The 25706-nt window shown below is 41.7% G+C and overlaps 1 protein-coding gene across 4 annotated transcripts in view; it reads left to right on the top strand.

Moving 5' to 3' along the window:
• The window catches only part of GAREM1 (GRB2 associated regulator of MAPK1 subtype 1), a 108814-nt gene extending 83108 nt beyond the window's left edge, over window positions 1-25706 (top strand). For all 4 annotated transcript variants that reach the window (XM_064507605.1, XM_064507604.1, XM_064507607.1 and 1 more), the window contains 3 exons: window positions 8579-9757; window positions 15769-15938; window positions 19256-25706. In XM_064507605.1, coding sequence (XP_064363675.1) covers window positions 8579-9757; window positions 15769-15938; window positions 19256-20168 — 2262 coding nt within the window. In that variant the 3' untranslated portion in view covers window positions 20169-25706. The remainder of the gene's footprint in view (window positions 1-8578; window positions 9758-15768; window positions 15939-19255) is intronic.

Genomic DNA, 25706 nt, shown 5'->3' on the forward strand with positions numbered 1-25706 from the left:
TGCTCTCACCAAACAAACCGCAAGTGCAGCGGCACAAAATAGTGACAACTGAACGTAGCGTTCCTTTTCCTACCTGTATTTCCAGTAAGGCACCATCCAAGCTAGGGCTTCCCTGCCAGCGGCGCCGAGCAGCCTTTGGGCCGGTCTGGCTCACTGCGGTTCATACGCCGCCCAAGAGCGGGTGAGAGGCACGCTGGGGCCAGGATGCCCTGGTTTGTCCTCACTTTGTATACTCAACAGGGGAAGTTGGTCAATACTGCTGGTGCAAAAACAGCACAGAGGCTCCTTGTCCTCTGTGTGTAGATGATACGGGGTTTTGTTAACAATCTCTTAATCGCTTTTTCTCCTTCTGCTAGAGCTGGCGGCCATCAAATAGTCCAGAATTTTTATAGGTGGGAAACAAGATTGCTGAAGACTGCTGTAAGTGCAAGGGCTCATTGTTTAATTCATTTAGTGAGGCAAAAACCTGCCTTTCCAGACAGTAGATTGTTTTCATTTATGCTCTCGACTGACCTGAACCCATATAACCGAGCCTTTCAGGAATGAAGGCTACATTCGAAAGTCGGAATACTTCTGCATCTTTAGGCTGTAGTCAGCCAAATCAAGGCAACAAGAAAATTCTGCTCCTACCCAGGGAAAATCAGTCTTAGCTTGGGACTGCTAGCCTTACCCAGTACTGTGTCAGTATTTCTCAGCTGATCAATGACCAAAGCAAGAGAATGGCACAGTAAAATGTGCAGCTGGGGTTTTATAGGGTGAAGAACATTCATCTGCAGGCTTGTTTAAATGTAAAATGTTATGTCTCGAGTTTAATACAAATGTTCTTAAAACCCTGTCATATTTAGTAAACTGAGAATTAAGCATAGCTTATTGTTTTATAGCAAATCCAATTTTCAAAGCTATTACAGTGGTATTCTTTAATGTAAATAACAGTTATAATAATCTAGGTTTAACTTAGTAAAACAGTTACCAAGGCAATGTTTCTCTTGGGAGATTTTCCATTGTTTCACAGAAGTCTATTCCAAGGTTGTCATCTTCCAAAAAATAAATGAATTTAACAGGATTAATTGAAATGTTTAATAACTCTTTACAAACAACAGAATGATGTACGCTAGAATTCTAATTTAACGGAAATCCTATCAGAAGGGAGGAAGACCAGCTAAAGTTGATTTCTGTCCAATACAGTGTGCCCATTTAAATTCAGAACAAAGTATCAGAAGGTAGTTAATCCAAGATGGAAAGAAAAAATGTTGTCTAAAATACCTAATGAAGCATTTATGGTGAAGATGAGGAGGAATTTTTAAGTCTGGGAATTCTCGTTCTAAAACACTTAAGCTTTTCACAGATAATTTTTGAAGAAACAGCCTGTGGATTTGCAGGATACCACCAGTTACTGTATGGTTTTGTCTGTGCATGTTGAGCTGTGCCTGGATATGCCAATATGCCACTGTTATGGTTGACTTGGTGCAAACTTTGCTCTTCTGTGTAAATCCTTTTCTGGTTTGGCATGATTTTATAGCTAGCGCTGTAATTTAAGATTTGCCTTTTCATTATGCTGTGAGTTGGAATCTTCTCCAAGGGGATTATTTTATTTCACTTTGTGTGTAAGTTGTAAAAAGGAAAAATGAGCCACCTTATTCTGGGGGAGTTGGGGGAGATGAGTCTCCCTTCCTTCCTTCCTGGCAGCTAGGCAGGCGTTCTGGGAAATGCCCCAAGGCAGGGCATTTAGGACCTGCTGTATATTTGAAGGGAGTACTCCCAAATACTTTTCACAGGTTATCAAACAAAAAATTTTGATGAAACCCAATTTTTGTAATGCCTATACATATCAACTTGTCCCTAAAATGTTCTGAATTACTGTGCTTGTATACTCAGCTGATCACCTCAGGTAGCTGGTGGCCAGTGGCATGTACAGGCACAGTAATTTAGAGTATTCTGGGGATGAGCTAATTCCCCTCAGTGAAATATGTATTTAGCCTACACCAAATGGAAAATTAGAGGCATTCTGTCTTTTCTTTCCTGAGTGGATAGCTGATAGCTTTTTTGTAGTAATACTCAATGCGCTATTGCAGAGAATTTTGTTTCTGTAGCAGCACTACACCACAAAGACAGGACTTTTTAATTCTTCATGGTTGAAAGAAAGTCATTATTAGGAAAGTTGAGCCACCACAGGGCCCTATCTTTTACTGAACCAGCAAATAGGTTGCCACAGTCAGATAGTCTGACCCCATAGGGATGGCAATCCATACAAATACCCAGAAAGCTATTTCTATTAATGGGAGAGAAGACTTGGGAAAAAAAAGAGCAAAAACCCCACATCGTGTTGGGGCATAAGTCAGGAAGAGTTCTCTTAAAAAGGAACAATATTGTTTGATAGAGTGAACATTGGACAAGCCATAAATTCCTGAACTATAAATGACAGTACACTGACCTAGTGACATAGTAACACCCTTTAAACCTTCTGGGATCTCATTTTCATCTTGAAATCATTTTTGTCTTGAAGATATCACTCAGTCTCCCTGGAGACACTGTGGAACAGTTTGAAGAGCATTTCTAGAATGAAAAGCGCAATAGTTAACTAGCTGTAATGATTTTTTTCCTTCCTAACAAAGATATCATTTGGCTGGTGTGAACTTTTGATATCTGATTTATTTGTTTATTTTTTAAGTAATCCTCTTTTCACAGTGGTTTAACTACGTTGATCAATACAGAGTATGCATTTCGTCAGAAATAAATGTATGATGAAAACCTTTTTTTTTCCTTTTTTTTTTTTTTGGACAAACGTTAATACAATCTAGTGAAGCAAGATTGATCTCCTGATTTGGTTGCAGTTCTGTTGGTCTGATAATCTTGCCCCAAGTTCGCAAAAACACAGGTATTTAGAAGGCTGTAAACTATAGTGTTTTTTTTTTAAAATGTTGCAATAGTGATTAGTCTTTTCTCCAGAATCTGATACATAGTTTTAGAGCAAGAGAAGTAGATATTCTCCTTCATGCCTAGATTTTATGTACCTTCTAGAGGGTTTCTGCTCTGAAAGGAGCCCAGATAGCAAGGTTCAGTGCCTCATGTGGCTTCATGGGCTGCCCTTCTGAACATGCCACATGAAGAGATGCTTCACGTTAGAAGTTAGAGCCCTGTCATAGATTTCAGGGCTCTGTTTGAACCTTTTGATTTACTTGAGAGGTTTACTTGAGACATCCAGACCTGGCGGAAGCCAGCTGTAACTGGCTTCAGAGCAAAGTCTGTCTCAGTTGAGAAGGAAACATGCCTATAGTAACAGGAGGAGTTGTACTTGCTGATTCTTTGTCTTGTGAGACAAACAGATTTATAAAAGAAAAAAAAGGATGCTTTCTCATTGAATTTAGCCAACTTCCTTTAAAAATCTTGCTTATTTCTTCAGCTGACATTCTCCTGAAGACTATTTTTTAATATGAAAAGAATCTTTATGCATTTTTTGTAACCTGTAAAATAATAACAATAATAATAATAATGCTGTGATTGGTCCTTTGGCTTTCATACTGAAAATTGTATGCAGTAACAATGAATCAGAGGCCTCAAAGTTAGAGTGCTAACTGAAAATCCTAGCTGTGAATTTTTACTGTGAATACGATGTTTATACTACTGTAATAGGATCTAGCCGTCATAACAAGCTATATGAAGCCACAAATCATTTTTTATATGAAGTTCATACATGCCCAAGTGATTAAACACTTCTACTTCAAACTATAGCAAATTAGAACAATTGGAGTTCAAGACAGCATGTTGACTCAGGTGTTATCAAAATCTATTATTCTGAGTTAACTTTTTCTTAAGCAAAAGAAATTATATTCTTAAGTTGATTCTGGTTCTGTGGTCCTCTGTCTATTAGTTGTTCAATATGAACAGCTGCACGTGGTTTCTAAATGGCTTTGCCCTCTAGAACGCCCAAGTGCCTCTTCCACAGAGCAAGGCGCGTTGATGGGGCTGCTACCAGGAGGTGAGAATTGTCTGGGAAGGGCAAAGAGGGGGGAACTATGGGAGTCAGAATGTGTAAAGCAGTGCATTTAGAGAGAGCAGCCACAGAGGTGAACATATTTGTGGAAGGAGTTATTTCAAGATACTCCCAAGGCAAAGTGTTTAATAATTGGAGAAGGCTTTTTGTTTATTGGGTAATGGCTGCAGCCGGAGGTATGGCAGTTATTGCTTCAAGTTGTTGTATGGGAACTGTCCAATGAAGAATTCCTCTTTTAAACAGAAAATATGAGGAGGGTTTTATACAAAAAATTATAACGAGGGTACTGCCACATTAAGGAGATGTTTGTGGTATTGTCCTACCTTACTTTCTCCCCGTTGCGTCAACTGGTCTAAGCTTCCTACCAGTTACAAGGTTTTTGTCTTCACACCTGGAGAAGTCACAAAGGAGGCAAGAGTACTGCTCCAAGGTAGAGAGGAAATGAGCTGAAAGTATGGGTCAGAGTAGAGTCACATCAGGACTGGAATCAGCTGTTATGCTGCTAAATGAAGGCTTTCCAGGTACTTCTTAATTGTTAAAATATTTTCTGACCAGGAATGCTTTATACCTTCTGTAGGGTGTTTCAGTTTTTCCAGAATTCTGAAGAGATTCAGCAGTCTGCCAGATGCCAGAAAAATATATCCTTATTTCTGTATCAGTCTGTATTCTGAACTACCTTAACTTTGCCACTCCGAGACTTTTGTCTTCTCTTCATGTACCAATTATATGCTGGATCATGTGCACAGGGTGGGACGTGCTGCTAGCAGGTCAAAGTGTCTGAAATAATATGGGGCTCTTGCATCCCACCAGTGGTTTCATGACAGGAAGTATATTGCATGCTCTGAGCTGTGCTATAAAGGAATGTAGGCATGCTTGAAGGTATAAATCCTGTTGTGTTAGTGCTGGAAGTTTAGAGGGCATAGGGAGCTGAATCTAGTACGGTGTTGTCCATTCTGCCTGTAGGAATAATTTTTGATAAGTACTCTATCTCAGGTCACGTTTTCTTCAAGAGTACTACATGGCTTCAGTCAAATCTGACCCAAGGAGCTGCTAACAACTGAGCAGCCTTGACTGGTTGGTGGCGCTGACAGGAGCCTTGAACTTCACCAAGGGCATGCACAAAGCCCGGCGCCTGGGACGGAATAATTGATGCAGCAGGCTGGGGGTGACTGGCTAAAAAGCAGTTTTGCAGAGAGAGCCCCGGGGCTCCTGGTGGGCAACAAGTTGAACAGTCAGCAGTGTTGTTGGGGCAAAGGCAGCCAACTGCATATTGGGCTGTATTAGCAAGAGTATAGCCAGCGGGTTGAGAGAAGTGATTTTTCCCCACCATTCGGCACTTGCGGGACTCCAGCTGGAGTGATGTTCCAGTTTTGGGCTCCCTAATACACAAAAGGCATTGACACGTGCAAGTGAGTCTAGTACGCCAAGATGGTCGAGGCACTGGAGCAAATGACATACGAGGAGAGGCAAAGAGAGGTTGGTTTGTTCAGCCGTGAGGAGACTGAGAGGAGATCTTATTGCCATGCATGCCTACCTAATGGGAGAGTGTAAAGAAGACAGAGACAGACTCTTGTGAGGTGCCCAGTGGAGGAAGAAGGCGGCAACCGGCACCAGTTGGAATGTGGAAATTCTGATCTGATGATGTAAGGAAAAAAAAGTTTGCCATGAGGGTGGTCAGACACTGGGAGAGGTTGCCCAGAGAAGATGTAGAATCTCAATCCTTAGAAAAACTAATAATTTAACTGGACAAGGTCCTGAGCAGCCTGCTCCAATTAGAGCTCCTTTGAGCAGCAGGTTAGACTAGAAGACCTGCAGGTGTCCTGTCCAACCTAGATGATTCCATGAGTCAGTCATCTGATATCCTGCGCTAAAGTCCGTGGCCCTCATGGTTGGTGTTTTCCCAAGTCTTGTGGCCACAGATACATGGAAATGGTTTAGTGAACAAGACAGAGCAATTTTGATTTTCATAGATCATTGCAATGATGGCAAAATGAAGGTTATTTAGCTATGTAATTTGAGAAATATAAACTTAAGGAGACATCTACGCATGAGTTTTTAGAGGATTTTAGAGTGATTTGAATTCATGATATGAATGAGAGATGCATTTGTTGCTAATATCCTGGAACGAATATTTACCTGCTATGTATACTTTATAGATGTTAACTAGCATGTGGTAATAAATGAATTAAGCGTAAATCTAACACAAAAAGAGAGGGGTTAGCTTTTCTGACTTTCAGAACTTACACTTTAAAATATATTTAGCCTGCTGAGGTCTGCCAGCAGCCTTAACTTCACTGTAGTAAAGTTTTGTGAATAGAAATAAAGTCAGAGTTATGCAGTCTTTAGGCACTTGGTTTCACTTTTTCGTTTTTTATGATAGTTTTGGGCAGCAACTGATATCTCATGTATTTTCATGCAGAAGGAAGTGTGCACAACAGTGTTTTATTGAGAACACGAAATTAAAACTGTGGTATGATTTGTTGCAACACAGTAAAATTCAACTTTTTTCACCTGTTGTTATCCTGTGACTATATTCCAACAAAAAAAGGAAGAGCATTTTCAAAATTTTAAGATTTGAACAGGCCTGTCTAATCTAAAAATCAATTTCTGTTGGTTGGTTGAAATGAATGCCAGCCCTTCACTGTGAAGCTATGTGAGTTGGTTACCTCTGTGCGCGCACATCTGACTGTCCGTTTCCTTGCACAGCGGGTTGTTTGTTTGTGAATCACTAGGGAACTGCGTGTTGTCAAAGCAGCAGCTCCCTCAGCGATGGGTTATAACACCTCCCTCCCTCCTGGCAGTGGCTTTCAGGACATGGGGATGTGTAACGACACATTCCCAAGTTTAAATTTCGGAGAGTGCGGCTTGCATTGTCCAAGCAAGCCATGCACACATATCTGTAGGTACTAGACACTAATATTCTTACAGAATATGCCCTTTCCGAAAGAGAAGGGGGGAGAATTGACTGGTATGTGCACAGAGCGCTGCGTGTCCTCGACCCTTATCAGCTTCACCCAAGTCAAAACTACATCACTGACTGCAACTTGAATGCAGTCCTCCATGGTGGTTTCGAGGAGAAAATGGCAATGAGCGTCATTCCCGTGTTATCAGTAAGGACTGGCTGCTTTGCTTTCACGCCGTGGTGCTTCAAAATCTTGTCTGGCCAGTGGTATAAACTGTGAATGACTATTATGTACAATAAAGTTCTAGCAGTTTCCTGGATTAGACTAATTGGTGTTTGTTTAGATAATTCGGAACTTGAAATGACTTCCTCTCAGGAAAGGCTGAAACTGAAAGGCTGAGGAGGCACACGTCTAGTGAACTGCCTCTGCATTTGCCCTGAAAGGTTTGCCAAACATAAGCACGACTTTACGAATGCAGATAAATGGCAGGCTACATCTTACATGATGAAGAGTTATTTTACAGCAGTTGTCACAAATTGGAATTATACTTTTGAGTTCATGCAGTGGCTGTTCTGTGCTGATACCAGAGTTTGAAGCCTGAAATTTGAACTTATTCCAGCTAAATGAAGTCGTCAGGGGGTTTGTAGGTGAAGAGAGGATTTACCATTTTTGCATGTTTTTTCAGCTGCAAATTCTTAAATATATTCAGTATTCCTTTAATAAAATGGTCTACAGCAGGCCACTAGTGTTCATCTGGTGCACATTCTTTTGTGAATAGGCGTTTGCTGCTGCTGCTGAGGAAGAGCTGGATGGGTTCTGTTGGGTCCCTGAGAAAGACCTTCCACGTGAAGCCACCTAAATAGGACAGAGAGATCTTGTCTATAAAGAGTTATTCCAGTCTTAATGAAATAAATTCGGGAACAAATGAGTCTTGGACATCTGTTTTGCTTTTTTTTCCTTTTCTCTCTCTCTGCAGTACAATTTCCATAGTAGAAAAGCATGCACATGGCTGCACATATGTTGTTTAATCTCTTAAATAGCAATTATGATCAAAAAATGAGGAAGGAAGTCTATGACTAGGAGAGCAAGGAAGTAGGGGGGAGTTTGGCAGATGGGACAGAACCAATATTCTTGACTTCTCCTTCAGGGAATAGATGTCATCTCTCATTCCCAGTAGCCTGGAAGAGATTATATCCAAGGGATATGCTTCATCCATAATGATGAGATCACCTTTCTGCTCCTCAGGGAATTGAAGATGGTAGAAGGATGTTTGCTTCTCTCAAGATCCTGGCAAATAAGTACCAGAAAGCAGCAAAAACAAGGCGGGGGAAAGATGTCCGAGGAAATCCAGATACGCTCTGTCATAGCTGTTTGACACAAGCAGCTGTTTGAATTGTTGGGACGTGTGGATTTGTCCTTTCTTTAAAAAAATGGTTATGTGTGTTCTCATACCTTCTTTGGCAGTTTCAGGTGACTGTCTCCCCTCGAGTAAGATAGGAGAATATGTGGCACAACAAAAATGTTACTTGGTTGAGCTTGACTCTATAAACCTTGCATTTGACTACTCAACTTTTCAATTAAAATTAGTTTAGTTTCTTTCAAAATACAGTTTATAAGTACAGTCTCAATAGATTGGGTATGAACTGAAGTATTATCTTCAAACTTTATTATTACTATTTTGCAGGTGGCTTCAGGTGAATGTAATGAAGACACTGAGGTTTACAACATTACGCTTAGTACTGGGGATGAGCTCACTTTAATGGGGCAAGCAGAAATCCTTTATGCAAAATCTTCTAAGGAGAAGTCACGACTCAACACCATCTTCAAGAAAATCGGGAAACTTAATTCAATTAGTAAGCTAGGCAGAGGCAAAATGCCCTGCCTCATCTGCATGAACCACAGGACCAACGAAAGCATCAGTCTCCCTTTCCAGTGTAAGGGCAGGTTTAGTACCCGCAGCCCATTGGAGGTGCAGATGCAGGAAGGTGAGCACACAATTCGCAATATAGTAGAAAAAACTAGGCTGCCTGTTAATGTAACTGTGCCAAGCCCTACACCAAGAAACCCTTATGACCTGCATTTTATCCGGGAAGGGCACAGGTATAAGTTTGTTAACATTCAAACCAAGACTGTGGTGGTTTGTTGTGTGCTTCGTGGCAACAAAATTATTCCAATGCATTTTCCCTTGCACTTAACACTTCCAAAATTTACCCTACCTGACAGTCTTGTGAAGGGGGAGCTGTGGCATGAATCCCTCATCCAGCACTGGTTTAATATATGCCAGGAACAGTTTGACATAGATGAGTATTCCCGTGCTGTGCGAGATGTGAAAACTGACTGGAACGAAGATTGCAAGAGCCCGAAGAAAAGTCGATGCACTGGGCACAGCCACGTGCCGAATTCCCTGAGCTATGCCAGGGATGAACTTACGCAGTCCTTCCATCGGCTGTCAGTGTGTGTCTATGGAAACAATTTGCATGGGAACAGTGAAGTGAATCTTCATGGTTGCAGGGACTTGTGTAGTGCGTGGGCCCTGTTTTCTCACGATGCTCTTCAGTACCAGGATTCTGGTGACAGTAGCAGTGATTATCTTTTTCCTGAAGTTAGTGAAGAATCAATGTTTCTACCTACAAAACCAGAACTTCCTTATGAAGAGCTGTGGTTGGACCAAGGATCTGGAAAGCCTGGGGACCAGCCTTTTACTCGCACACTAAGTGAGAAGAACAAATGCGACAATTACAGAGGCTCTTTCCGATCAAAGTGTGGTACCGCACTTCTTCCTGTGCCTGGGACTATCGGAGCAACGACAAAGTCTTCAGATGTTTCCCTACCTCCACCTCCAGTGCCTCCCAAATCAGAAGCAGTAAGTCTGGGTTAATTCATGTTGTTTTGTTTCTGTTTTAGCAGGTGAAGAGTATGCTTGGGAATTTTTTAGAGAAGATCTTGATGGGGGGGGCACGTGGAGGGCAAGGAAAAGGGGAGAGGAGATGTGCAATTTCAACTGATTTCCTACCAAGTGTCCTAAAAATCGTAAGAGGTGTATTTCAGATCAAGCATCAAATACTCATTTGATCGTGAAACTCCCAGGTGATGTTTATTGCCTATTTGCTCTCACAGACAAGAACTGAGAATTTTTAGGTCATTTCTTTGCTTTCCTTGCTTTCCACATGGCCTCTCTGCAAATGCTGCATGCTTTCCTCAAATTTTCAGCGGCTGAAGTAAATGAGACAGGCACCTGCCCGGAATCGCCACAGATCAGCTCTGCGTCTTCAGTTAACAGTCCCTGGTGGTAGGAATGGCTAAAATTTCTACAGATTTGCAATGTGTATTAATGAGAGCTTATCTTCTCTGTTACAAGTCTGTGGCAGATTTTGAAGAATACTTAAGTGTCATTGTCCTCAACCAAACTTTACCAAGCTGAAGCTGAATTTACTGCTCTGTGTTGTGTGTTAAAAGCAAATATGTTTAAATAGGAACTCTGCAGAGTTCATAAATGAGTCTTCTGAAAGTCTCATTTTTAAACAGCGTGTGTTTCCAGGCCCAGGGTTTCGAATACAAATTCATGGGGAAATCATTTCTCCAAACCTGTGGAGAACACAGAGGGTGAACATACCAGTAGGGTATGTTCATCCTCAGGATCTTATGTGAACTGGGTAGAAATTCCACCTGTTATCACCTGACGTAGTTCTAAACATTAATTGAAAAAAAGGAAGAAGTTCTCCCACAAAAGACTGTCTAAAAACTAGCAAAATGTAAATGATAAATGCTGATGTCACATGATTTCTGATGGATATTCCCATTTAATGAATTAGTTTTGCAGGTTTTTTGATACAATTTAAAATTAAAAAAAATCTGCCCACTTGCAAACCCCACAATATTTTCAGGGGCATGGCTTCACAGGAAACTGAGGGTAATCTAAGACCAAATTACAGTGCACTGTGCTGATCCCATCCTTTTTCTATTGCCACCCCACAGTCTCAGCAGTGTTGGCAATAGCCTTGGGAGTCAGACCCAGTCCAGTTGAAAAACTGATCTGGTTGAAAAATGAAGTTTTTTTATTTGTGCTGGGTTAACTTTTGCTGGATTAACTTGCTTATCCCGCTAGGCAGTTGCAGCTAGGAGAGGAGAGAAAAGTGCCATTGCAGGCCTCAAGTGCACAACTGCAGTGGTTGGACTGTGCCACCAAAACAATTCGAAAAAAGCAGCCATGGCAGCCTCAGCAGAGATAGGAAATTAAAGACATTATGTCCTCTTTGCAAAGAGTGTTTACATGTTATGTCTAAGCGCTGGAACCCAAGCACACTCCCTCGCTTTTGAGGTCAGGTATGTACCTAAGCTTCGTCCAACTGCTTTGGGCAGGTGCCAGCCTGCACTGTGCACGGACGAGGTTCCCCAGCAGCCTGCACTGATGCAACCCAGGGCTAGTCCCACCCTCGTCCTCCTCCTCCTCGTCCTCCTCCTCCTCCTTTCCCAGCCACATGGTCCTGGCTTCTCTTTTGTGCTGGCTCTGGCACTCCTGTGCCTGGGCAGGGAGCCAGATCTGGATCTGGAAAATGATTAGTTTCCTGCTGTGATTTCTGTGAGCTGAACTGCTTCAGTGCGGGGTCAAACGAGTGCCAGAGCGCGCGGCCGTGGGGGGAGCATGGCTGCGGTCGCGGTGGGGTTGCGGCTGCTCTCGGGCAGGGGCTGCGGGCCCCTTGCACCCCAGCCCTGGCAGCGGGGGCCTGGCGGGGTCGCCGCTTGCCCCAGTCGCGTGCAGCACCGTGGGGAGAGACGCGGGGCGCTGGGAGTGCGGGGAGCTCCTGCCCCGCAGCGGAGGTGTGCCCCACGCCCTTGGGAGGAACCTGCGGAATAGAGAATCCATTATTCGGGCCTTTTTCGGGGTCCCTAGGGTGGCGTTTGGGATACATGTGTACATTGCTATGGCAATTGCCTTTCAAGGTGATCTTGAAACGCATGCGACTTTGTCATGTGTGTTTTACTTACTGAGGCAGAGGTAATGTGGGTGAGTGCTGACAGCAATTTTAATATTGCTTTCTGGCCATGTAGGAGAACTAATTTCTGCTAAAGTTATTAGATTACATTTTGAGGTGGGCAGAGGCATAACCTCATAAAAAAAAATCTAAATTGCATCTCCATAGATGGGATAATCATTTAGATTCAGTTTTGTGGCTTTCTGGAACAGCTTTGGAAGGCATATCAGTGACCTGCTGAATTCGTGAGTGGGTTGGGGTTGAGAAGATGTTTATATGGTTTCCATGTAGGGTATTTATAGAATAAGTAGATCTCAGTGGCTGCTGATGAACATGAGGTTTAGTCATCACTCCCTCTAAAACGATATTCCATAGCATTTCTGCAGAGTTTGGCTGGCAATTGTATTTTTGGATGCGCTAAATTTAAAATATGTGTACAGGAGCTATTTGTAGGAGAGAAGGATGCTCAGCTATTTCAGAAGCTTTTATGTTTTTCTTCTCACCTACAGGATGAAAACATCCTGATAATGTCCATTTTCTAAATACCCATGAGGAAAGTCAAAATAGCATGAAGGCAGAAGTAAAAGAAAACAGCCTCTGAATTCAGGCCTGTAGCTAAGAAGTTGCTTCAGTCCCCAAACAGCAATTTGAGCAAAATCAGAGACTGTTTTCCTGATTGATTTAAGGCACATCCCAGATGGAATATGCCGGAAGTTCAAACTTCTGTTAGCGAGGGACATTAAATTGCTTTACTCATGGAAATACCAGCAACTGGTTTTTTTTCATCCAGGCAGTCTCAGCAGTGGTAAATCAGGTCAGCCCTGCGTGCGTCTCGGGCCTCACTGCAGTTCGGGTGCTCACACAGCGCTGCAAGGCGCGAGCCCGTTTCGTGACCGCGGCTCCCGCAGACGGGCACTGCAGACTGCTGCTCAGGGATACCCCTTCTCGAAGAGCCCCACGGCCAAAATCAGCTCTTACCGGGGTGTTTTGAGCAACCTGTAGCGCAGGCACTGGGCTGTAACAGCCCAAGGTCCAGGTGGGTGCTGACAGGATGGCGGCAGCTGGCACTAAGAAAAGTGAGTGAGGTTATAATGCTTTTTAAAATACGTTTAGCACCGTACACCATTACAAAGGGGTCACCATCACTGGTTCACAGACCAGAGTGTTTGGATGCAGGCGTGTTTGAATACAGAAGTATTGCTGTGCAAATGCACTTTATTTGCATCTAGCAACTACCTGTCATCTAGTGCTGTTGGGTGAAAGAATATTTCCTAGTAACAGCCATCCAGGCAATCATTTTAGCACACCGTGGCGGTTCTCCCCTTCTCCTGTATTTACTTCATTTCTGTACTCTTGGACCAGTGAGGGTACATCTCCTGTGAAGTTTGCCTGTTGCTCTTGCTAGTTTACATTTATGGATTTTTGGTTTTTATAATTTAACATATTAAAAATAACTGCAAAATCTCTCCATGTTATTCATCTGCTGTGTTTCCTGAGAGCTGAGTCTGGCAGCAATAGTCATGGTCTTGTGACAGGGACCAACTGAGACTACAAACTGATATTATTTACAGCCTAATTCTGATCTACAATCCAGGTCAGGAAAGGAGCTGGGTATAGTTTGTTACGCCAATACTTTTGAATGCCAGTAGTCTCTCCAGTAAAGAATTTGTTTAACCCCTTGACCATCTGCTGTGCTCCAAGAGCTCCCCTGAATGGTCTCTCTAACCCCATGGTATATATTCAATAGCACGGTGTATTAACTTTGCCTAGTCTGACTTGGGGGGAAAAAAAGTCCTTAGGCATCCTTGGGGCACAGCACTAAAATGGTTGAAGAGTTTTATGCCTGAATTCAATAACAAACATGAATAAAATTGATTCCATTTTTTGCGAGAGAGCAAATAAGAACCCTTAGAGGAAGATTTATTTCAGTGTTTTATGCTGTTGGGCATTTCCTGTAATTCTAACTTGTTCTGAATTAGGGAAAAAATGTACTACAATGTCCCAGTCCCCAATTTTCCATTTCACATAAGTACGAAATGGGTTGTTGCATTTTGAAAGCACTGAAGTGAATTGCAAAAGGTTCCACATTTATTTTGTTTTTAAATAAATTAAATCACTTTAATTGCTAATTATGTGTTGCAGAATTGCTAAATTCACTTTTAGTTCTGCAGTGTTGTTAAACTTGAAAATAAACTGCGACTTCCAGACAGAATGAGAATTTCCCTTTCCTGTTGCATCTAAGGCTATTTCATAGAAGCAGAACATAGAGGTCTCTTCCTGCCAGAGGCAGGTGGTGAGTCTGGCAGTCTAATTTTTGGTAACCTCACTCACCTTTAGCCTTAGTAATTGAAGGTGCTCTCCCAGGTATGTGCTGACAAGATTAAGATCTTAACTCCATGGTTTTTTCTATGGGGATGGATCATGCTATTTTGCTTATGACTAGACAGGTCCAAACCCACTTTCAGATGAGCAGAGCTGTGGTCATGTGTTTTAGGCTGAAAACTTAGCTGGCTGCAATAAGTAGACCTATTGGCTTTGTTGCTAGGTTTTGTTAAAGTTAGTTTTGAAGAAACTTAAGCTAAAGAAGACCTGGTCTATTTTCATAGTACAATTCATAAATAGTTTTTGCCTTACGCAGCATGGCTACCTCAGAAGCTTTTAGCAAAAGCCCAGATCTTTCCTTGTAATTCCATTCATGTCATTTGCTTTACTAAAACTGTGTCCCTCAGCACTGATCCTGGAAGCAAGATTTGTGTGATCTGGAAATCTGCTTAGAGACAAGAAGTTCTTTTGCTTGAAATCTATCCTAGTAAGTTGGTTCATTATTTTAAGAGGCTCTTCTGCCCCATGCCTTTCAACCTGTACATTTTGCAGTTAACCTGACCCTGGAATTCCTCTTTGGGAGCTACAGAAGGACTGAAGCTCCAGATTTGAATCCCAGCATCCACATCTGTATGCATTTCAGTCTCCTAATCTGAGCTTGAGGGTTGGTCCATTCTTAGCTTGTATACACAGAGGAGGAAAAGAAGTAGGGTAGTTTTGCTTTTTTGCTTTCATAATTTAACGTATTAAAAAATAACTCCACCGCTCAAGCTTCTTCGGTTTTGGCATTAGAAATAGGCCTTGAAAATTTTGTCTTTTTCTGTGCTGAAGGTGCTGGCTGCGCAGTGCTGGGCTAGGGAGCGTGGGGAGGACGGCTGGTGACAGCATGCCCCCTGCTGGGCAGGCAGCGGAAAGGCCCCTCCGTCAGGGCGCGTAGACCAAGAGCAAAGGTGAAGCAACAGCGAACAGTGAAAATGGCAACCAAAATCCAGTCTGTTTTAGTGCTTTCGTGGAGCTATTTATGCTATGGATGTAGCTGGTAAATGATAGATACATGTACTGTTCCTGAGGGATGGAGCTGGGAAATATCCTCTGACTGGATGGCTGAGTATCACTGCTGAAATAAGTCATGAACCATCAAAGTCTGTGAGATCTTTTCATTTTGCAAGCTGGGATTATTACATCTAAATAAACAGCATTAATGGAGTTTAAGCCTAATGAATTTCTTCTTACAGATCATAAAATGTCTAGAACAGTTGGTCCGATTTTGTATGTTACTGAAAGGTTCTTTTAAATAGTTTCGTTTCTACCTCTTTTTACATGAGTGGATATCAAGCTGTTTATTAAAAAGCACCCTAAAAGGATCATTAGTAACAGCTCGTAGTAAGGCATTCTTTAGGAGATCCTTATGACAGCCATATACTGTTGTAAATGTATGCACTTGGTATTATTCTCTTCTCCTCCCTTTTTAATTATTGCCTTTCACAAAAGAAGCCTGAACTGATGTGTTTCATTTGCTTCAGAGTGCTGTTTGGCCATATTTTCTGGCTGTTTACTTATATATTCTTCTTTTGTACAGGTAAGAGAGGAATGCAGGCTCCTGAATGCTCCTCCAGTTCCACCACGGAGTTCAAAGCCGTCCTCTTCCACCAGTCCCTCCATTCCTCCTCGCACAGTCAAACCGACACGGCAGCAGACCCGTTCACCTAGCCCCACTCTGTCTTACTATTCTTCAGGACTTCACAACATGTATGTGTTTGAGCTGTGAGCGCCTCATTCTAGCACCTTTCTTTTTAAGAAAGTTAAATTTAGCCATCTTGAAACCAGTTTGATGTGTTCTTTTTGAAGGAGCTTGTTTATAAAAGTGTGATGCCATTTCAGAGTTGCTGACTTTTCTTGAAATGGGCTAACCTATCAAGTTATTTTTAAAAATTGAAGAGGAGGCAGAGCTCCAGCAGAAACTCTACTATATGGGACATAGTTGTTTATATTAAATGCCTGCACGTGTTGCTATTGGTAATCCCATCCTAAGTCGGCACAGGTATCTAAATAGAAAATCCTGTACAGTTTTGTGTAATGCTTGATTGAAAAACAAAAGTTTTGAGGAAGATGGCTTTGAATGTTCAAAGGAGGACATCTCAAAGATAGTTTTTAGGTGGAATATCAATGCTACATGCATGCAGTACAACCAGCTCTGTTAACTGGGGAGGGGAAGCACAAAGGGTGTGATAATCCGGAAATATATTGTGCCAGCTATATGTAAACCTACAGGCAGGGTGTGATTAAGAAAAGAGAGGTCACCAGACACCATTGAGTGCAAAGTCATGTGAAGGGGAATGGGGCCAGACAGATTCCAGATCAAACCCACTTCAGCACACACTAATCCACAAACTGAAAAATCCACTCAGGTCAGTTGAGAGGTGACAGCGGATTTTGAATTACCTCGTTGCATACCTTTTCTTAGCAGTTTAGTATTCTTCCTTTGTCTTTAGAAAGTGTGTATGCCTTTTAAAGTCTTACTTCATTTTTTATTTGAATTTGTTGCCATTATTTTGGTATCTCTTCAGTTTTGTTGCTAAGAAAGTGACAAAATGTTACCTGTTGGGGTATCATGCATTGATCTGAAAATCAAAAAATGCCATTGAAATTAGTTCAGTCTAGTTGCCATTGATATAATAACTTATGCTCGAATTGCCTTTCTAAGCCCTACTGCACACTTGGAGCTTACTGTTGTGTCTCTGGCAATGATCACTCTAGATTGAGGCTACTCATTTATTTTTATGAATGCCTGTTGGGTAGTTCTGTCAAGGCCTGCTCCACAGGATATCGAGCACAAGACCACCCAGTGTTTAGGCCACCAAGTGCATCTTCCTGTCTTCATAGCTAAGAATACATCTGTCTCCCAAGAAAACAGAAAAATAGTGAGAAATATAGTTTCTCAGGCTTGCAGATGATATATGAGTTTGGGACTTTGCAAAGTTTGTATGAGATTCATCTGCAGCTTGGATCCAGACCAGATATCTCAGTTTTGATAGCATTGACCTAGTGCTGCAGAAGAGACTGCTAGAAAAATGGCAACCTGTGCAGTAACCTGATGGCTGGTGAAGTTGCTCTTCAAGTCCTGCCAGTTTTATCAGTCGTCTTACTCTCTGGATCATGAAAGGTTGTAGCTGATATTTTAAAAACAAACAAAAACAATGTAATTTATCCTTGGTTGCATATAAAAATGCCTGATGCCTGACTTCGGCTAGATTTGAGATTTTTCTTGCGTCCTCTGGCAATGAATCCCAGAGGGTTAATTTTATTGGGGGATGAATAAGGAAGTGCTCAGAAAATGTTACTTTATTGGTTTTCAGTAATTCCATTATTCTTTTAAATCATTAAATGTTCCCATTTCTAATATTGGATTAGAGAACGGAAACAGGATCAATCAATTAATTTCTCTGTATGGTTAGTTATTTTGAACACCTCATTGACTGTCTTCTCTGAACTGAACAGCCCAATGGCTAGATTTGTGAAAAAAGTGCTTTGCACTCTGTGTGTTACACCAGTTGGCTTTTAAACAGCCAGAAGTGACCAGCTGCAAGTGTATCTTGTTGACAAAAAAACTCTACTGTTTTAAACTTCTAGCTGCTTTAAGTGGCAGACTTGTATTCATGACACGAACAAGAAACAAGAAAGGTTGAGAGGACATGGAGGGGAGACTTAGGGATAGGTGGATAGAGAAGGAAACTGAATCTGTTGGGGTGGAGTTTTACAATTAATCTTCCAGTGATATAGATTAGAGCTGCTTTTATGCATCTGTACTTTGCGTTTGGGCAGGGCAAGTCCCGGTTGGCTTCCTGCTTGAGCCACTGTAAGCACACAGGGATCTACTTACTGCATCAATCCATTCAAAAGTTTGCTCTTTTTCTGAATGCTGTTGTCCTCCTCAAGCAGTTTTCACAGAGCTGTCACAGAATGATGACCTAGTTTCTTTCCTGAGGTACTAATTTCTAGGAGAGAGATATGAGTAATTAAAACAATTTTTTCAGCTGTTGGTTTCCCTCCATTATGTTAGGTTATTTATAAATCTGTTAATTGTTTTCCCAGTATTCTGGCTTAATTGGCCAGAATTCCAAAGATCAATCCAGTCCTTCAGGCTTTCTTCTAGAGAGTGACATAAAAGCAGCAAACAGTCACTTTTTTTTAACAGATTGCATGCTTTTGTTAGCATCTCTCTCTCAAGGACACCTGGATATAAACCTTCAGTTCTCTTGGACAGGCTGAGCTTAATTTACCACTTGGAAGTAGGTCAGCGTAACTTTCTTTAGGTGCCTTTGAAAAGCAGTTTTTCCTGTCTTAACTTCTAAAATATGGAAACATAAGTTACGGTGGGGTAAGCCTAAAGCATGATCTTTCAACACATACAGCTAGGTCTGCTTACCTTTCTGGGTAAAAAATCTTCCTATGGCCATAAGCATTAACTTATTCAGTATTATTGTGGAATTACGATTTTTGCACCAGTGAGCTCTGAGGAAGCATCCTGTGCCCTGGATGCATGCAAGTTCCACGGCAAATTAAAATGTTGGCCCCAAAAGAGCTTTTGCTTGTCTCTTATGTTGCTCAAGCTTGTGTCTGATGCAGTGGTGACCTGCCCCTCTTACGAGCTTTGGTGTAGTGTGACACATTTGTGGTACATAAATAGAAAACACAGAATTAGAAAAACTTCTGATATATGTGAGGCTGTTCCAGAATTAGACAGTGGAAAATCTGAGTATTTGGGAGATAGTACAGGGTTGAATTGAGACATCTACTTTTTTATTTGAGCTTAAAGAACCAAGACACGAGTCTTTCTCATGAGGTTTTGGGGTATATATAACTTTTGTCAGGCTTGCAGAAAAAGTAACAGAACTGTCAATGCATTATTCAAATATATTGTTAATTCAAATCTCAACCATTCTCCCACAAGGAGTAAGTTTCTCTCTTTGTGACAGCCACCCTCTGGTTTTGTCAGATGATTTATAGTTTTACTTAAATGTCATATTTTTTGTACTAACTGTATCCTTTCTGCTTTGTTCCTTAAGCAACGTCACAGAGAGTGACAACACAAATGCTACCGAGAGCACACCTGTTTCCTGCTACCCTTGTAACATGAGGAAAACCGAATCCAAAGAGCCTGATAGCACGATGCCTTTTGGAAGCCCCTCAGCTGAAGCTCTTTCTTGTAGGTTATCTTGGCCAAACCATTTTTCAGGAACTGCTGATGGCCTAAATAGGAATGATTTCCTGCTAGATCCGAGCAGGAGCTATAGCTACCCCAGGCAGAAGACTCCAGGCACGCCAAAGAGAAACTGTCCAGCACCTTTAACTTTTGACTTCGATGGGTGTGAGCTCCCTGCGGGGTACGCTCCACTGACGCCAGCAGAGTTTACTAACACCATCTCCAGCTGTCCAAAGTCAGCCAGTTACTCACTAGAATGCACTGATGAGAAAACTCTGGTGGTCAGCAATGCAAAGCAGAGTCATTCGTGTCCTGCCTTACCTCCTCGTGCACCCAAATCAGGTGAAGAGAAACCAGCTTTAGACACGTGTCCATTACCACTAAAAATAGATGGTGCCGAGGAGGAATCCAAAACTGATTCACCAGACCTCTTGGAAGATCAGTATCTCGTTAAAAAGGGCATGCAGGACACTTTCTCTGTGTCTTATCCTTTCTCATCTCCCCTCCACCTCCAGTTAGCACCAAGGTCTTGTGGGGATGGCTCTCCCTGGCAACCACCCACAGACCTTTCTGGACTCTCAATAGAGGAAGTGTCTAAGTCGCTGAGGTTTATTGGTCTATCAGAAGATGTCATATCATTTTTTGTTACTGAGAAGATTGACGGCAATTTACTGGTTCAGCTTACAGAAGAAATCCTTTCAGAAGACTTCAAGCTAAGCAAATTGCAGGTTAAGAAAATACTGCAGTTCATTAATGGCTGGCGGCCAAAAATGTGATGCTGGCTAGTTTTTAGTGAAACTGTATGGGGTGTGCTAAATACACTTCAGCTAATACATCACTTCCTGTTTTTTGCACTAAAAGCCCTTCCTGTAAATAGTAGTAGAAGAATTCTTACTATGCAGACAAAAGTTTCTGAGTGGTGAACAGATTTTTTTTGTATGTCAATAATAAAGGTAGAGAATCTGCAGAGGTGTGCCTTGTGCATCCCTGAACGTTCAACAGCTGCTAAAAACTGGACATTAAGGGAATTTTTACTCCGTAGTCTGTTAAGACTTAGTCGTATTTATTACCGAATAATTTGATGCTGAAAGACACACACCAATCCAGTTTACAGTTTTGTGTTAACTGCAAAAATGTATTTCTTAAGGGATTATGTCTGTTCAAGTAATATTTGGCAACATGCTGTGACTTTTTTGTTGCTTTTCTGTTAACAAAAAGCATGTTCAGATACACAAAAACATCTTTTTTGACACTGTATCTGAAAATGTTAAGAATTGCTGTGAAGTGCTACTAATACACTATCCTTGCAGCATATTTTTTATTAACAGTATCTTCCTGACTACCTGTAATGTGGATACACTTTCCATGTTACTTTGAGCAAAAAGAGTTAAATATTTTAAAACAAAAGTCGTGTTTAGTTCATTGCCCAAAGGGGAGGGAGAAGGGGGGATTTTCCTGTTGAGCCACTCTGCCCTGGCCAATTAAAAGTTTATGACCTGTAGATTTCAAAAGTTGCTTTTGTAGTCAGATGGCTTGAGTAAGTAGCATGACTTCTGGTCGTGCGGCTTTCTCATGGGAAAGGCAGTTCACTTCACAGGCTCTTCCCTCAGCAGATCCTGCCAGTCCCAGCCGTGAGCATGTCAGAGGCAGCAGCTTGTTCAGCCACCTCCAGTTGCCCTGCTCTGGCAAAAGGAAACGCGTTGTATTTCTTCTGCTGCGGTTACGAGCATCTGAAAATGTGCTCGATGTCCTATCCTATTCCTGCGGTCAATTCTGCGTAGGCAGGTGATAGTACTCCTGTGGGATGCCCTTGAAATCAAACATTAAGGAGATGGAAAATAACAGAAGCAGCGCATGCAGTGCAGGTGAGAATGGGCCAAGTGAGAGTTTGAGCCTGACCTCCAGGAAATGTTTGAGAAGTTTGAAATTTCACCTGCCTTGTTTGTAGTGGGCCAGGAGGATGTGGGTTGTCACTTAAGGTATCAAAGTGGAAGGGACTTGTAGCAGCTTAAGATGTTCGAATTCAGTTGCCCAGTTGCAAAAACTCACTGCAATAGATGTTGCACAGAAATAACAGTCAAAAGTGAGTGTAGAGATGGGAAGGGAGTGTTAGGCTGCCGTTAGAGCCCTTTCAAATTTAGCTGGTCAGAAAGCTAGAAATACAATAACTCTCAATAGTCTGTTACTGCTTGCCTGTGGCCGGCAGAGCTCTCAGAAATGTCTGAGTACAGTACGCAAGAATTTGTGGAGGTCATCAGAAGTCAGTCTGTAGACTCCATCGTCTGCATCTGCACTGGGAGGATCCTCGGGAGCCAGCACCAGGGATGCCGGAGCAGCATCATGCTGTTCTGGCCCCTTCACCTGCTGAGCAGAGCCCTGGCTGGGTGAGACTCTTATCTGCAATTTTTACATTTTTGCAGTGTGAAGAATCTCTCTCCCTCCATTGTAGGGCACATGATGGGAGTGTCAAGAAAAATCGGAGAGCAGGGTACAAAAATGGGATTTTGCCTGTTTTCTCAACGATGTTGACTCATTGAAAAAAAAAAAAAAAGCACACCTGCAAATGGAGCTTTCTGTAACCTGGGCAAATTTCATGTCCTGTCTCCATGTTGAAGCGAAGATGTGTTACTTGTCTTGCAATAATGCATACCACCAGTTCTCAAGCAGAAAGTAAAGTCCAATTGATATGGGTACTAAACAGAAATGAGCCAGAAAGTACCCCAGTAGAAACCCCAAGCATTCATAATCTTCCTCTTTTTCTTAATGTATTGACTTTTAGCAACAGATCAATAGCTATTTTCAGATGCTTTTTACTTAGCATCTTAAAATATTTTAACTGCAAGAAAGACTAAATCAAATTCAAGTACCATTCAGATGTGTGTGGTTGTTGCACATGCAACTTAAAATCATTGCTTTTTAACCCAAATGAATATTCAGCTTTGAAAGGGCCAAATTTTAAACATCAAGTATCTCTCTTTGTTTTGCTTGGATTATTAATTCTGGGGAAACAAGTATAATATATATAAAAAAGGAGATTGCAATCTTAATATTAAATATTTCCAAGAGCCCTAGGATATTAGTATCCCTCAGAAAATAGTATTCTTTGACAGTGGATGGATACCTATCTTGTTCTTTCTGCTTTACCTGCTTGGAATGATTTTTGTTGCAAACAGCCTGGTGGAATTTGCATTCATGTGCTTGCTGCATTTAGATTGTGTATGCAAAAACCAAAATAGAAGTGGCCTGTAAGAAGGTACAGGAGTGTGTAATGATTTCAGAAGCAGGTCGTATATACCAAACTACAGCTAAAACCTCTAAATTGCAAACTTGCTATTAATGTCCTTTCAATTGTCTTACTCTGATTTGGCACTGCTTACCTATTTTTATGCATAATATGTTAGCGCTTCACCTTTCCTGTGCCCTTAGCAGCAGCTCATCAGCTTAATTTTCCAAGTCTTTTCTAGCAGTTTAGGTGTTTCTAACCTCTGTATTGTGTGAATGATGTGACTGCAGCATTGAGCCACCTGCTGTGATGCCTAGGATGGACTTGAATGTTTGCTCTGGTATAACCAAGAGAGCGATGAGCAAGCCAGCCAGCCTGATAGCGTGGCTCACACCTCTCCACCACCTGGGGAGGGAGCCTGGATTCGGCAGCTCTGGGACTCACGGGATCTAATTTATTCATTTTCCTCTTGAGCTCAACTGCTGTGGTGGTAAGGGGTCAGATCCGCCGTTGGTGCTAAGGCAGTCTGAATACGGCAGACTGATTTAAATGGGCCAGTCTGACCCAAAGTCCCTGGCATTAATGGGATAGTGGCACTTCTGAGATGGGACAGGAGCAGAGAAGTCCTTTCAGCCTTAGCAGAGCACTGCATGATCTCTTTAGAAAGGTGGGGTGTCAAACCTAGAGGCTTAAATCTATAAAAGGTTACAAAATGCTACACTGCTTATGGTACTTAAAGAGGGAGAGCTGCTTTAATGTTCCCCCAGAGATTTACTTTAATGTTCCTGCTGTGATTAGAAGTGTCTGAAAGCTCGGGGGAATATCCCCATGATACGAACTTTCTTCCAGCTGGAGTCAATAGGAGGAGACAGCACTGAGCGTTTGATAGGACTTGCCTTCAGTGAATTTAAAGCATGTGTCACTTTGTGTCATTTGTAGCAGGTCTGCCTTGTAATTTTGCATCTGCGTTTAAGGGTGACACTCATTGTGATTTGAGAGATTACTAATAGCTGAGTGTACTCGTGTGTTACTGAAATATTCCTGAACCTAAAGAGGTTGCCGATTGTGGCATTTTAGGGTTTGGTCTGAATGATGCACTTTTGAGCGCAAGCAAGTCTGTAGTAAAAAGACTTCAGTCTGTCATTGGCAAGTGGTACTTGCTCCTTTTCCTAACTATCCAGCAGTTTATTATTGGCCTCAGAGACTACCTGTGCTGCTTGGTTACACCTATACTAGTAACCTAAACAACACTAGGACGTGGGTGCTCTCTCATGGTAGTCCATTGCTGTCAAACTGCTAGTGTGGGCTCTTGCGTGGTTTTGGTGCAAATGAAGCAGCCTATGCAATGGGAGATCCCAGGTAGCTCCCAAGTGCAGTTCGGGGGGTAGCAATGCCCAGCTGTTCCCCGATAGCAAGTTGGATGAAATCAGTCTTGTTTTGGAAAGTAATGGAGTTTAACCATGTAGATGTGAGCTGTCTTGGTTGTCCTTGGCACCTGAGAAAAGTCTCTGGCCCATTTTATATACTCATAGAGATGTAGCCATCGAGTTCAGAGAATGTGCATCATGCAAGAGTGGGCCTAAAATCTTTTCAGAGACACTCTGCTAAAATAGGTTAGTTCTAACCTTGGATTTTTTTTTCGTGTTAAATAAATGTAAGGCCTCTGATGTTTAGTTATCAGTGTTTGAAGTTGTGTGTTGTTGGGGTTTTTGTTTGTCTGAGGGTTTCGGTAGCAGAACATCTGGAATGTTATTATGTATGGAGTTGTCTTTTTATCTTGCACCAGGAAATACATACTTTCTATGCAACATTCACAGGGCACGAATGCTGATGTTCCCTCCAGCTTGAAAATGGGATTCTAGCACAAAGGCTTTTGTGGAGGTGGTAATAGCATTGGCAAGGGGAGGGATGAGGAGACAACTTGAGGGGTAATGCTGGTTTCCTTTAAACACTCATTGTGCCTAGGATTAAGATTCTTCTGTATTGCTGCCTCTCCGGCTAACCAAAGTTGTATTGAAATCAACTCAAAGTGCATATTTGCATTCGTATTCTTGCTGTATTATAAAAATAGCTTAGGGCTAGAAATTTAGAGACAGAAAACATTTGGTCCATCCAAAATTAGAAGGAAAATGTATTTTGAAGCGTTCCTTGCAGCTAGAAGCAAGGGATTGAAGTAAATACATTACACGAGTTTTTTTCCAATACAACGGTTTTACTTGCCACTTTAATTGACTTTATTCCACAACAGCAGCTTCAAGAGACACAGTGTACGTAGCAATACTGTTTCAAAAACACCATATTTCAAATCTGTCTATAAATACTTGAAGTGTTTTCTCCTGTGTTTTCTTCTTGAATCAACTCCTTGATTGTCACCCTGCTTTATAAAGTGTGGCGGCACCAGTTATTTGCATGCTGGTAGTGACCTGGGCGAACGTGTGAAAGCCAAACACCGGCTATGGGAAAGGACAAGGGCTTAGGCCAGCTCTCCTGGCTCATCTTTTTGATGCTCCGAAAGTTGCAGTGTTCCCATGTACGAACTGTAAGGTACGAATGAAATCTTAATCGGAGTGAGGGATTGTCCATATTATTTGTGCTATTAGGGACGTCAGGGCAGTAAGCAAATTCAGACCCCTTGTTGAGGCCTAGCAATAAATGACTCTTAGTTTGTTCTGTCTTAAATTCCTAGTAATCCAGGAGCTGTACAGATTTTACCATTTGTGTGCTTAATAACCAAATTTTCAGAGTAAAAATCTGCAGAATGATTCTCTTGACTTGGACAATCTTCTGAATTGTATTAAAAATAAGAATATTTGTTAGTTCTTAGTGCTTTAGATTCACTTTGGGTAGGTCAAAAAAGTAACTTTGGGGGGAGAAAAAGAGAAAGCCCCAAAACTTTGGCTTAGTACATTTCCGTTATAAAACGAAGCATGGTTTTGTGGAATTCTGTGCTGTTTCGGACTTTTGTGTAAAAGGCTGAAGGCAGGTTATTTAAACCAGGTGCAAATAAATATCCCTGTAATGTATATGAACAATTTTAAACCGTGTATTGTAAGTATATAAACTGTATATTAAAGACACTATTTTCATGATA

Source organism: Dromaius novaehollandiae, chromosome 2 (assembly GCF_036370855.1).
Source record: "Dromaius novaehollandiae isolate bDroNov1 chromosome 2, bDroNov1.hap1, whole genome shotgun sequence".
In the NCBI taxonomy this organism is placed as follows: Eukaryota; Metazoa; Chordata; class Aves; order Casuariiformes; family Dromaiidae; genus Dromaius; species Dromaius novaehollandiae.